This window comes from Rhinolophus sinicus, chromosome 7 (assembly GCF_057876585.1).
Source record: "Rhinolophus sinicus isolate RSI-liver-muscle chromosome 7, RSI-T2T, whole genome shotgun sequence".
In the NCBI taxonomy this organism is placed as follows: domain Eukaryota; kingdom Metazoa; phylum Chordata; class Mammalia; order Chiroptera; family Rhinolophidae; genus Rhinolophus; species Rhinolophus sinicus.
In genome coordinates this window covers 55,182,107-55,195,233 of record NC_142507.1, presented here as the reverse complement: position 1 = coordinate 55,195,233, position 13,127 = coordinate 55,182,107, and the positions used below count along the sequence as shown (strand labels likewise).

General features: G+C 57.9%; 1 protein-coding gene and 1 long non-coding RNA gene across 3 annotated transcripts; both read right to left on the bottom strand.

Moving 5' to 3' along the window:
- Nucleotides 1–927: 927 nt before the first annotated feature.
- On the bottom strand, nucleotides 928–13,049 carry PMF1 (polyamine modulated factor 1). 2 transcript variants are annotated; one of them, XM_019711121.3, is made up of 5 exons: nucleotides 12,851–13,049; nucleotides 3,818–3,923; nucleotides 3,060–3,160; nucleotides 2,562–2,757; nucleotides 928–1,350 (listed from the first exon to the last, which is right to left on the bottom strand). In XM_019711121.3, the coding sequence occupies exons 1-5, from the start codon at nucleotides 13,009–13,011 to the stop codon at nucleotides 1,297–1,299; spliced, it is 618 nt and encodes a 205-aa protein (XP_019566680.2). In that variant the 5' UTR covers nucleotides 13,012–13,049; the 3' UTR covers nucleotides 928–1,296. The 2 variants fall into 2 exon arrangements, with proteins under 2 accessions (XP_019566680.2, XP_088655793.1); XM_088799667.1 differs by lacking the exon at nucleotides 12,851–13,049 and adding an exon at nucleotides 11,303–12,286.
- Nucleotides 10,339–10,918, bottom strand: LOC141568659 (uncharacterized). The gene is made up of 2 exons (XR_016021790.1): nucleotides 10,826–10,918; nucleotides 10,339–10,476 (listed from the first exon to the last, which is right to left on the bottom strand). It is a non-coding gene; the product is annotated as an uncharacterized LOC141568659 (long non-coding RNA).
- Nucleotides 13,050–13,127: the final 78 nt, after the last annotated feature.

Genomic DNA, 13,127 nt, shown 5'->3' with positions numbered 1-13,127 from the left:
GCCGCAGGCCTGGCGGGGCCCGTGGGGGCGGCTGGTCTGTCAAGCCAGGAGGAAGGGCTGGGTAGCCCAAAGCCAACAGAGGTGGGGCCAGCAAGAGATAAGGACAGCCTGAGTCTGGGGCAGGCAAGGGGGTCAGTGTGATGGGGACCCCCATCCCATGCCCCTCCCAGGGCCTTTGAGGGCTCCTGACCCCCGATCCTGGTGGGAACAACCTTGGGGACCTGTCCTCCAGGGGAAACATCCAGCCTGAAAAAGCCTGTCCCACAGCTGAGCCTGGAGAGGAGGCAGAGTGACCTCTCCCCACCTACTCACCTGACAGCACCCGCCATCCCACCCCAGGGCCTGTGGGGGGCGAGGGGGCAGCTGGATGTGTGGATGCTGTAGCTGCAGGGCAGAGGAGAGCCATGGGCTCGATGCAGGGGGCCAGGTGGGCGTGGTGAGCAGGGGCCACCTGAATTCTGAGTGTCCCCAGGGCTCCCACAGACCCAACGAAGCCTGTTTCCAGTTAGGGGGAGAGCCTCACGAGGGAAGAACGTTTTGCCCCACGCCTCCCCTCCCGTCCCCTCTGCCCGCTGGTCTGGAGGAAGCACTTTTCCCACCTTTGCTGAACCCCCATACCCGCTGGCCCAGGCTGCCTGGGAAACCAGAAGCCCATCTGCTCTGTGAACACCGAGGCCCCCCTTGGAGCTCTCCTCAGAATTAACTCAAACCATCAAATTGAAGGGGGGTCTGGGTTGAACAGGGACACCACCTGGAAGCTGGTCCTCACCTCAGGGAACCCCGGGGTTCTGGTTTCTGTGCCAAGGGGCTTCACCCCCACCACCCCACTGAGCCTGGAGGCTTTGGACTGCAGCCGAGACCCCGGGGAGCCCAGGAGGGGCCGCGGCCGCAAGGCCCCGGCGGAAGCAGCGTCCACAGATTACAGTGTAGTGAGTGGAGGAAGTTTATTTAAGGATGTGAGGATGTGGGCAGAGCACGGCCAGGGGCCTGGGGCTGGCCGGCAAGGGGGCAATCAGTGGCAGATTCCCCAGGCCAGGCCGGAGGGAAGGCTCGGGAACAGGGGGAGGGGGACCCAGAGGAGCGAGGCAGGGGCCGGCTTCCCAGGCTGGGAGCTGATCGCCCCATTAGAAGACGACAGGATGGGATCTGAAGGTAGCGCATGTGTGACCCCCCAGGAGCCCCAAGGCACTGGGGCCTGCGCAGGCTGGTCCCCCAACTTATTCCATCACTGCTTAGGGACCGGGCACCGTTTCAGCTGATCTCAGAGGCGCCTTTTTCTCCGGGTCCCCGCGGCTCTCACTCGGGCTCCTTCAGCACGGCCACCAGCTCCTTGCGTCCTTTGTGTAGAGCCTGCCATCAATGGGAGCGGAGAGACAGGCTGGGAGGGAGATGCCCCACAGCCTTCCCCTGCACGGCCTCCCCTCCAGGGCCACTTCCCCAGGCCCAGCAGGCACTGACAAGTCCCCCACTCAGCAGGTGTCTACGGCAGGCCGGTGCCTTGGCCACCCAGCCAGGGCCTCCCCAGGGCCCCCAAAGTGTCTCCTTCCGTCTCGGCGCCCACCACACTATCTAACAGGAACGTCTCGAGTGCAGTGAGTGGACTTCTGCTGGGCCAGACACAGGTACTGGCGTAGAAGTGCTCTCTGCAGCCATCAGCCGATGGGCCTGGAGCTGCCATGGCAAGGGCGGCCCTGAGAGCAGGGGGCTGAGCGGCCAGGGCCCTGTGCGTCATCATTTGGCCAACTTGGAAGCCAGGGCCCAGACAGGAGTGACTGGGGTCTCATGGTGACGGAATAGCAATGGCATAGCAGCATCTGGCCAGGGGACTCAGCGGGGTGGCCCCACAAATGCCCAAGACACAACTCTGAGCTGCGGGAGCCACCCCACAAGACAGCACCAGGCTGAGGGCTTTGGTCGTCTTGCTGCTGCCACTCAGGCCCCCAGGGCCGGTCTGTGATATGGGGACGAGAAGGGCAGAGTGAGCCTCCTGCCGCTGCCCAAGCCTCGGGGCCCTGCTGAGGCCGGGATGGGGTCCTGAGGCTCAGCTGCCGGGCCTTGGAAGAGATGCCCAAGGAATCCAAGAGCTGTGGATTTGGGGCCCATCCCCCTGGGAACAGGAGGGTCTGCCCCAGGAAGGGAGCCATCGAATGGCTGTAAGCTAGACGTGAGATGAGGGGTGAACCGAGAGGGGTGCCGCTGCTCAGGCCCTCCTAGAAACCGTCTTCTGGAACCGCACTGTGAGCCAGGAAGCAAACGCATGTCACACACTGCGGCCACACCTGCCGTCTGCCAGCGGCCTGAGCACCCTCTTCCCCTTACTCACCAACTTGGCCCCAAGTGACCTTGGCCGCTTTCAAAACTTCAGTCCACCCTGAAAGGACGCATGTTGCATGCAGGACGTTTTCAATGGGAAGCCCCCGAGGCCACCACATTGCATGTGTGGTGAAGGAACTAGACACGGAGCTGCCGGCCCCTTGGGCAAGTCACTTGTTCTCTCCGGGCCTGCTGTCTCCTCTGCTGCACCAGGGGACAGTGCCTGAGGGCAGGGCTGGGACACCCACCTGCCAGGCCTGCCACCGGGCCTGGCCCTGTAGCTGTAGCTCCTGCACCTGCCGTCGCCCAGCCAGGACGGCGTCCGCCAGCTGCCTGTTCTCGGCCTCCTGTCTCTGCAGCCGGCGCTGCAGGGCGTCCCGCTGACGCAGGAGGCAGGGCACGGTGACACTGCACAGGTCCTTGTCCGGGATGCCACTGGGGCGCCTGGAGGGGGCAGGGCGCATCGGTGAGGATTCTGCCTCCAACTCCAGCAGGGCAGGGGGCCTTTGTGTGTCGTCATGGCTGACACTTGGCAGAGCAGCCAGCGGCCCGGGCCAGCCTCATGGACGCGACCCCACGCCCGCTCTTCAGCCTCCTCCCGCCCTCCCTGCCCCTTCTCCACGGGCCAGAGGGGTCCGGCAGCAGCCTCCCCAGGAAGGCCCCCTCAGCCCACCTCAAAGCCCTGGACGATGCGCGCTTGCTGGGGCTCCCCTCCCCAGAGGGCACCGTGGTGTCACTGTTCTCACCAGGCCGGCTCCTTGCGGCCTCGGCCTTCTTCCACAATGGTATCCAGGGCGTTCAGGACAGCCTCCAGGTTCCCCTCCGCTTTGATGTCAGAGACCTCCTCCTGAAGGGCGAGGAGGAAGCGGAATGGTGCCCACAAGCCCCGAGCGGAAACATGCGAAACTGCCAACAGCGCGCGGCCAGGTCGGAGCCAGCTCAGTGCTGCTGTGTCCTCAGACAAACACCCACCTGCCCACGTGTGACTTCACAGCATAAAGGCGAAGATGACAACACTTAGAGCGTCTGCAGTGGGCCTCGGTGCCACCCTCACCGGGCACTGCGTCCCGACCACACGGACCCATCCTGGAGTGTGACAGCAGGGGTTTCACTCTCCTCTGGGACCAAGGGACACAGATCCTTTCTGGGTCCCCTCTAGTGCACAGTCCCATGAATTCAACAACTAGCGAAACGCCCCTCTGGGTCAGGCACCAGGCACTGGAGACACAAGAAGAGTGACTCCCGTGCCCTCGCTGACCTCACAGGGCTGGTGGGCACACAACATGTCAACACTCAATTCCCATCCAGGACAATGACAGAAAGGTCACTGAAGACACCCAGTCATTTGAAGGGACATCTGTCACTGCAGCCTGCTGGACACGAAGGACACTTCTAGGGACAGCAGGACCCCGAGGGCGGACGGTAGAGGCCCTGCCTTCAGGGGGCTGGCAGGCTGGCGGCAGGACGCAAGCCAACAGTACCCGCTGGGCTTCTTGCCACTCACCTGGATAGATGTCTGCAACTGGGTTACCAACTTGTCGTAGATGCGCCGTGTGACCTCCGGCTGCAACTGGTAGAAGCGCTTGTAACAGTCGGTGAATCTCTGGTAGCTGGAGCGGGGGAGACAAAGCGGGGAGTCAAAGGCGGCCAGTCACCAGGCAGCGCTCGTGCTTGGGCACCCCGGCTCTCATCATAGGTCTCGGCTGGCATCGTCCCGGGTGGACGCAGGGACGCAACGCGTCTCATCTGCAACACCAGCCAGTCACAGGGGACGGCTCCCGCCTACCAGGCCCCCGCGTTCCCTCCACAGAGTCCCAGCCGAGTTCAGGTGACCATTAATGCAGCCACATTTCTGATGCTTGAACTTCACTGACCATTAAACCAGCAGCAGGGCCTGTTAAAACACAGATCCCTGGGCCCGACCCGTCTCTAACAAGCTCCCGGGCGCTGCTGGTCTGGGTACCACACTGTGACGCCCTCAGGCACCCCAGGCGCCTTGCAGGCCTGGACTAGGATGGGTATGTGGCCTCTGTGAGGTTTCCTTGCTCCTACAAAGAGCCCCAGAAGGAACGTGCCCTTTCCCTGGGACGGGACCGTACCCAGGGGATGCCTCCAGCGCCCAGCGGCTGCGGGCCCTGGCCTGGCATAGTTTATCCCTCAGGAGGAGGCAGAGCAGAAAGAGGCAAGTATTGGGGGTCTCCAAAGACATCGTCTTGCTAGTGAGGTAACGGATTTCCTCATTGTTCACGCCATTTCAAATCAGGCGTCTGTCATGGCAGCCGAGAGCACTTGACTGACACGTCCCTGGTAGCTGGAAAAGTCAAAGGGTACCCAGCACACTCCCAATGGCTGTTGCTGGACAAAGAATCCTGGAAGTTAATGACTCTCCCAGCCGTCTTCTCTTCCTCCTCCCCTTTGCTCACACGCTTCTCTGTCTCTCACGCCCTGCCCTTCCACGATCGCCCACTGAGTACCCGTGTCACCCACCAGGCAGGGGGTGGCACGGCCCCCAGCGCTGCTGTAGACATGGCAGCAGACAGAGACCCTCGTGTGAATGCGGTGATGACACTTGTGGAGGCTGCTGCTGGGGGTTACAGGGCCGAGACTGAACCATGGGTCATCTTTAAGCTGAGGGGCTGGCTTTATTCGTGGAGAGCTGCTCGCAAGCCTTCAGCAGCACGCCTCTGGGAGAGGGTGACAGTCGCTCACCTTGGATGGTACAGATTTGATCTGAGTCCACCCTGGAGGCTAAACCGAGGCCCCAAAGGACAATACAAAGAACAGACAATGGGCCTTTCACCCTCAGCAGAGCCCCAGACGTCTTGTTCTGCTGCTGGCCCAGCAGCCAGGCAGTCTGTGGCTGCATGGAGGGACATGGGAGGACGCGTGACGCCTGAGCAAGTGCGGCTGAAGTCGAAACCGGGTAATTGTGGCTTGAAATGGTTTGGCTTGGACGTGGAAGATCCTGTCCCTCCTCCCAGCCCACATGACAGGCAAGGGGTCTGAGCTGGGCACCTCTCAGTTCAGTTTGGGCAGCGGGCCGCTCACGGCCCAGGGCGGGGGGGGGGGGAGGCAAACCGCCACCAGTGCTGCTCAGGAACTCTGCTGTCCCCCGTGGGGTCTGAGGATGCAGTGAAAGTGAAGGGCCACATGCTGCAAAGACAAGGAGGGCAGGCGGCCAGCCGAGGCCAGCGCCAGGGAGCACCGGGGAAGCAAAGCGATTCCTCACCTTCCCCCCAGTGTTTGTGGATGTGGAGCCCCAGCAGCGGGCACCTATGTCACAGGCGCCCAGCACAGTGACCTGACTTCCACGGACTGTGAGACGCTTACTGCTAGAAGTTTAGTTCACCACACCCCTCATCAGCTGAGGGGCCCTGGCCACTTTCTTTCCCCCTACAAGCCCCAGTCCCTCATCTGCTGTGTAAATCATGAGCCTCGTGAGGAGTAAATGAGGTTACGGAAGCGCTTCGCACACGCCCGGGGCAGGGGCGCTGAACGCCCGGGGCTGCCGCTGCTCTCGCCAGCTTCAGAGCCCTGCCCCTCGGAAGTGCAGGGCGCTCAGGCCCGGGGCGCCCCACACTTGAGACGTGTCCTCCCCTGCGGAAGGCAAGTGCTCGGTAAAAGGCACCTTGGGGACAGTCACGTGTGCAGAACAGGCCCCAGCTGCAGGAAGAACGCACTGGCTCCTGCTGGAGTGTGCCCCTCGCTCACCATGCTACATTTATCATTCATTAAAAGCAGCTTTTAAAAACTGCAGTTACCAAGTTTCAAAACCAAGATGACTACATCAACTGATTTAAACCAATTGTTTTCTCTTGAATACTTATTATGCGCTGACACACCCTCACTGGTTTTGAACTCAGTGATAAAACATTTCATTTCCTGCACTAAAAACTCACTGTGAATTATCACATAACTTAAAAAAAAAAAAATGACTTCAAAATATCGAGCCCAGGGGTGGCTGGATGGCTCAGTTGGTTGGAGGGGGAGCTCTTAACAGGGGTGCCGGTTCGATTCCCGCATGGGCCAGTGAGCTCGCCCTCCACAACTAGACTGAAGACAACGAGCTGCAGCTGAGCTTCGGGAAGGGCCGCCAGATGGCTCAGCTGGTTAGAGCGCGAGCTCTCAACAAGGTTGCCGGTTCAGTTCCTGCGTGGGATGGGCTGTGCCCTCTGCAACTAAAGATTGAAAACAGTAAGTGGACTTGGAGCTGAGCTGCGCCCTCCACAACTAAATTGATGGGCCCTAGAGAAACACACTGTCCCCAAGTATTCCCTAATAAAACTTAAAAAAAAAAATCGAGCCCAGATTGAGCTCTGGTGATTTGTTGATTTGTCAGTCCAGCGGTTTATGTGCAGACAGACTGCAGGCACGGAAAGGTGGGAGGCTGGACAAGTAAACAGGAGCCAGCATGGCTGGGCTAAAGGAGCACGGCTTGCCCTCCTCACCATAGGAACGGGCTTCTGGCCCAACTGAACGCCTATTTCACACACTGTCCACTAGAGGGCAGACGGGGACTGGCGCTTCCGTCCCAATAAAGAAATGGGGCAGAGAAATTGAGATCTAGACAAAAGCTTGGGGGCGGCCTGGTGGCTCAGTTGGTTGGAGTGGGAGCTCTTAACAACAGGGTTGCCGGTTCGACTCCCGCAAGGGATGGTGGGCTGAGCCCCCTGCAACTAGCAACGGCAACTGGACCTGGAGCTGAGCTGCGCCCTCCACAACTAAGATTGAAAGGACAACTGGATCTGGTAAAGTACTGGAAGTACATACTGTTCCCCAATAAAATCTTTAAAAAAAAATAAAAAGGAAACCAAGGTATCCAAACAGCTGGGGAAGAGGGGGGTTCGTTTGTACCACTGTGGGGACAGAGCCCCAGAAAGCAGTTTCCAGGCTCTCGGCCTCACGCTGAAAGGTGCTGGCTCAGCTAGTAAATGGCCATCAACTGTGATTGGATGGCCATCAGCTGTGGCTAGTTGGCCGTCAGCTGTAACCAGTGAGCCATTGGCCACTAATATAACTGCTGTGGCTACGCTAGCAGGAAAATGGGGGCTAGCAAGATGGTGGCTGAGCTAGCAAGCGCGGACTGCAGAGAGGCGGATGCCACCAGCGAGAATATAGTGATATGACTCCCCTGCCTTTGGCTCCGTGGGTGTTCCTTTTTCGCCTCACCATGTCCTGCGTTCTTATGTGGGGAGCGGGAGCTGAGACCCTGCCTGGCACCCTGCACGACAAATGGCGCAGCGAGCAGGGTACGGTGCCAGCCAAAGCTCTCCAAAGGACGGTGGAGCAGTTTGTGTGTATGAACACTCAGTCTCAGGAAGACCAGGAGGAGCAGCTGCCCGAGAGCTGGACGGACCCCCGTGGAGAGGTGGGAAGACATGGACGGTTCCCCAACCAGCATAGGCCGGAGAAAGCAAAGGTCATTGTGGCCCTGTGGGCTGCGAAGTGCTTGCTGAGGCAGCCTGGATGCAGAACTTGTAGTCCCAGGAGGAAAGGCTTGCTGAGTCCTCCATGGGAGCTGAGGGTGAGGTCAAGGTCATCCCTCACCCCCAGGACAGCCCTGGCGAATGACTATGGACTATGGGGAATTGCCTTCTATCCCTAATTTAATGGACAGCTTGACTGTTTGCTTGGGAACATACCACCATGTAGTGGAACTGGGGGATATTTGCTTTTGTGTCTTGACCGGCCACCATCGAGAATATGTAAGCACCTTGATTGTGAGCCGCTGTTGTTCCAGCAGGGTACCCTGAGAGGCCCAGAGAGGGTGGCAGTGCCCTGAGTGCCCTGGCTGAGCCCAGAAAGTCTGGCTGAGCCGAGAGTGACGGTGCCCTGAGAAATCCTGGTTGTGTCCGGGGAGACTGGTGGTACCCTAAGAAGTCCAGGAAGTCTGGCTGTGCCCAGAAGGACTGGTGGTGCCCTGAGAAACCCTGGCTGTCCGGGGAGACTGGTGGTACCCTAAGAAGCCCAGGAAGTCTGGCTGTGCCCAGAAGGACTGGTGGTGCCCTGAGAAACCCTGGCTGTGTCCGGGGAGACTGGTGGTACCCTAAGAAGCCCAGGAAGTCTGGCTGTGCCCAGAAGGACTGGTGGTGCCCTGAGAAACCCTGGCTGTGCCCAGAGAGCCTGGCTGTGTCCAGGATATTGCATTCACCTCCAGGCTCCTCGCACAGGGCCCCTCGCGGAAGATGCTTGTCGCGTAGATTGTGAGGCGAGAGCCTGTAGGGGTGGAGTGTGGGGACAGAACCCCAAAAAGCAGTTTCCAGGCTCTTGGCCTCACATAGACAGGTGTTGGCTCAGGTAGTAAATGGCCATCAACTGTGATTGGATGGCCATCAGCTGTGGCTAGTTGGCTGTCAGCTGTAACCAGTGAGCCATTGGCCACTAATATAACTGCTGTGGCTACGCTAGCAGAAAAATGGGGGCTAGCAAGATGGTGGCTGAGCTAACAAGAGCGGATTGCAGAGGCAGATGCCACCAGCGAGAATATAGTGATATGACTCCCCTACTTATGGCTCCGTGGGTGTTCCTTTTTGGCCTCACTGTGTCCTGCGTTCTTATGTGGGGAGCGGGAGCAGAGACCCCGCCTGGCACCCTGCACGACAAATGGCGCAACGAGCAGGGTACGGTGCCTGCCAAAGCTCCCCGAAGGGTGGGGGAGCAGTTTGTGCGTATGAACACTCAGTCTCAGAAAGACGAGGAGGAGCAGCTGCTGGAGAGCTGGACCCCCGTGGAGAGGTGGGAAGACATGGACGGTTCCCCAACCAGCATAGGCCGGAGAAAGCTAAGGTTGTTGCGGCCCTGCGGGCTGGGAAGTGCTTGCTGAGGCAGCCTGGATGCAGGACTTGTAGTCCCAGGAGGAAACGCTTGCTGAGTCCTCTGTGGGAGCTGAGGGTGAGGGTCAAGGTCGTCCCTCACCCCTAGGACAGCCCTGGCGAATGACTATGGACTATGGGGAATTGCCTTCTATCCCCAATTTAATGGACAGCTTGATTGTTTGATTGGGAACATACCACCATGTGGTGGAACTGGCGGAGGTTTGCTTTTGTGTCTTGACCGGCCGCCATCGAGACTATGTAAGCACCTTGACTGTGAGCCGCTGTTGTTCCAGCAGGGTACCCTGAGGGGCCCAGAGAGAGTGGCAGTGCCCTGAGTGCCCTGGCTGTGTCCAGGATACTGCATTCACCTCCAGGCTCCTCGCACAGGGCTCCTCGCGGAAGACGCTTGTCGCGTAGATTGTGAGGCGAGAGCCTATAGGGGTGGAATGTGGGGGCAGAGCCCCAGAAAGCAGTTTCCAGGCTCTCGGCCTCACATAGAAAGGTGTTGGCTCAGGTAGTAAATGGCCATCAACTGTGATTGGATGGCCATCAGCTGTGGCTAGTTGGCTGTCAGCTGTAACCAGTGAGCCATTGGCCACTAACTGCTGTGGCTACGCTAGCAGGAAAATGGGGGGCTAGCAAGAAGATGGTGGCTGAGCTAGTAAGAGCGGATTGCAGAGAGGCAGATGCCGCCAGCGAGCATATAGTGATATGACTCCCCTACTTGTGGCTCCGTGGGTGTTCATTTTTGGCCTCACCGTGTCCTGCGTTCTTATGTGGGGAGCGGGACCAGAGACCCCGCAGGCCGCCCTGCACGACAACCACACTTAAGGTTTGTTCCAAAGGCCTGGTGGTAAGAACCCAGTGACCGGCACAAAGACAGGCAAAGGGCTCAGTGGGGCAGAAGAGAGGCCCAGCCATCCGACAGATGGGGGCTCCGGAGAGCAATGAGGACGGATGAACTGTTTAGGTGACAGTGACTGGGAAAGCTAGAAAAATGAGACTGGCCGAGACCACCCCCTTACACCTTAATCCAGGCAGATGAAAGATTTTCAGTAGAGAGTAAGATGATAAATAGCCAACAGAAGAAAACATGAGAGATTCTCTCTGTGATCTAGGTGTGGGGAAAGCCTCTATAAGCAAGATCCCAAAAGCACAAACCATAGGGGAAAAGTATAATTACATGAAAAGGAAGGGCTTAAAAAATAAATTATTAGGCGATACTTAATTTATTATCACTGAGGAATGCTGAGTTAGTCTGGAGGCTGAGAAAGGAGCGTCATGGGGATCCATCCAGCTTGGGGGGGGGTCCCCAGGATGACCGCTTTTCTCTTTCTGCTTTATCCTCCTGGTGTAAAGTGCAAACAACTATACAATCTGTTGTTTTGTTTGTTTTACCTGAATGAAGATTTCTGTTCCTTAGAGGACATTACAGACAAAGTTAACACCTCATAGACAGAAAGAAATCTTCTTCAGTCTAAAACTGACAAGCAATTGATTTCTAGACTATACCAGGAATTCCAGGAAATCAAGATAAAAACTCCAACTGAAAAAAAAAAGGAGGGGGGTCTGAAAAAAAAAAGCTGGAGGAAATGAGTAGGCAGTTCACAGAAGAGGAAACCAACTGACTACCAAGTACAACAGGAAATACCCAAACCAATAACATGCCAATTCAAATAACAGATACCGTTTCACACCTTCAAAGCAGCAGGGGTTAGAATGGCAGATGCCCAGAGATGGCGAGGATGCTGGAGAGAGGAACAGCTTTTCTGGAGAGCAGTCTGACGAAACACAGCTAGGTGTATACCGCTGGGCCCAGTCACCCCTCTCCGTTCCCGACCTCACAGAAATTCTAGCACTCGTTCGAGAGGGGATGTACAAGGCCATTCACCCTGGCATAACTAGGCGTCCATGAGAGGTAGTGGGTGAGTGCTGCGTGCTTATCACGGATGGCAGGTCCTGAGAAGCTCTGATCTACATGCGCTTACAGGGTATAGTTAGATCTTCTTTAAAAAAAAAAAATGGTGTGGAGTGAAAAAAGACAGCACGATCATCTTTCATATAAACTGAAAACATATACGACAAAACAACATTTTACACAGAAACATTCAAATGTCACTTCCTTGCACTCACCCTAACCCGGAGCCTCTCCCCACTGCTCCCTATTTCCTTACCCTGATTTTTCTCTACACCCCGAAGGCAGGGACCTTTCTGTCTTGATCACTGCTCCATGTCCAGCTCCTAGAACAGAGCCTGGGACATTGCAGATGGTCGATAAATATGGGTACATGAACAGTGAATAAATGGAGGACAGACAGCCAACAGAAAGAGGGTGTCTAGGAGGGAAGAGGAGGGCAAGAACGCGTAGGGAAGAATCAACCAATCAAGGGAGGGAACGTACCTTGACGTAATAATGAATGTGTGTCATGAATGGTCCATAAAAAGAATGGGTTCTTTTCTCAAATTCATTATATGGAAACTAGGCCCTGCAGGGTAAGGCTGTTACCTGCCTGTCCAGCCTCCTCTGATTTCCCTCTCCCTCTGAGCACTATGCTGTGGCCACTGCCTCTGCCGGTTTCCAGATGCCCTGACGCTCCCAGGGCCTCGGCACAAGCTGTCCCCTTGCCGAGATGCGTTTTCTCTAGTTCTTTCTCTGGTTCTTCAAGTTTCAGCTCCATGTCCTCAGCGTAGGCTCCCCTAACCATGCTAGCTAGTGTTCTCCTTTCTGCCAAGTTGCCGGCACATCACCTGCTAACGGCCTCACCAAGCTCTGACTGTTGTATTCATTGCACGTCTCTAGCCATTGAATGTAAAGCTCCGAGTCGGGGCCTGTCTGCTGAGCCAGCGCCCGGCGCCTGACCAGGTGCCCAGCGGACGAGGCACTGAGACACATGCTGAGGGAATTAATGCGTGAAGAAATGGATCGTAAGGGCTCAGGAGGAAAGGAGGGCGGGAAGAAACCCAGAGGAGATGGGCGTCTTGATGAGGTCGAAGGACAGAACTTCGGGGCCGATGGGGAAAAGGCGGCGGCCGAACCCTGGACGTTCTCATGTGTGTTTCGGCATTAAAGCGCTCGGCGCTGGGACCACGGGCAAAACTGTTCCTCTGAAGCGCCCGATACCGTTATAACACTGTTGTATAAAATAAAAACCAAGGCAGGAAAGTGTCTCTACGGTAACACATTTAGGCCCCACAACCACGCAGGGAAGGGGTTCCTCCCAGGAGAAATCAAACTCGAGCGCTTTCTCCGCGGCAGGCCCTGCTCTAAGCGCTCCCCGCGGATCTACTCATTTATTGTGATTCTCAAATCCACCCTCGGAGAAGGGTCCTCCTGTTGCCGTCTCACTGCTGAGGGGCCGGGCGCAGAGCAGGAGCCCTGCTCACGTGACGCTGCGCCGTGAGCTGACCCCTGACCTCACTCCAGAGCCCGCGTCTCTCCTCCCGGCTGCGCACAGGGCAGGCAGGTGGGCGGTCCAGGTGGGCGGCCTTACCTGGCCACACGCCATACCTGGGCACACGTCACGTGAGTCCCGGAGGCTCCGGGACGGACAGCGCGCCGTCAGCCGGCCGCCCAACCCTCGGACACCGCGTCCCACGTGACTGGGCTGCCGGTCGGGTTACCGCCCTGGTCTCGCGGGATTTCCACGCCGGCGGGCCAAACCCGCTCCTCTTGGCCGGTCCCGCTGGGAGACTTGCTCGCAGCCTCACTTCCTCCACCTTACCTGCCTGCGGCGACCAGCTTCTGCAGGAAAGTGTCCACCGTGGTGTCGAGGAGCTTCACCCTCGAAATGGTCATGTCGGGGGGCACCGATTCCGGGGACGACCCCTCGGGCCCTTTCTCCTCACAGCCGCCGCCTACATTAACATCACTCGCTTCCGCCATGTTGAAGTGAACCGCCAAATCGAACTGGCCCGGCCGCCCCGCCCACCGGAGTCCCCGATTGGCTGCTCCCGGCGCTGGACGCCCCCGATTGGAAGCAGCGGAATGTCCATCACCGA

What these genes read in the sequence shown, in the direction of transcription:
- PMF1 (XM_019711121.3), bottom strand. Translation starts at nt 13,011, where the DNA reads ATGGCGGAAGCGAGTGATGTTAATGTAGGCGGCGGCTGTGAGGAGAAA. An exon ending in AAGCTGGTCGCCGCAGGCAG is followed by an intron (nt 3,924 to 12,850) that starts GTAAGGTGGAGG and finishes CCCCCGCTCCAG; the next exon opens with CTACCAGAGATTCACCGACT. An exon ending in CCCGGTGGCAGGCCTGGCAG is followed by an intron (nt 1,351 to 2,561) that starts GTGGGTGTCCCA and finishes CATTGATGGCAG; the next exon opens with GCTCTACACAAAGGACGCAA.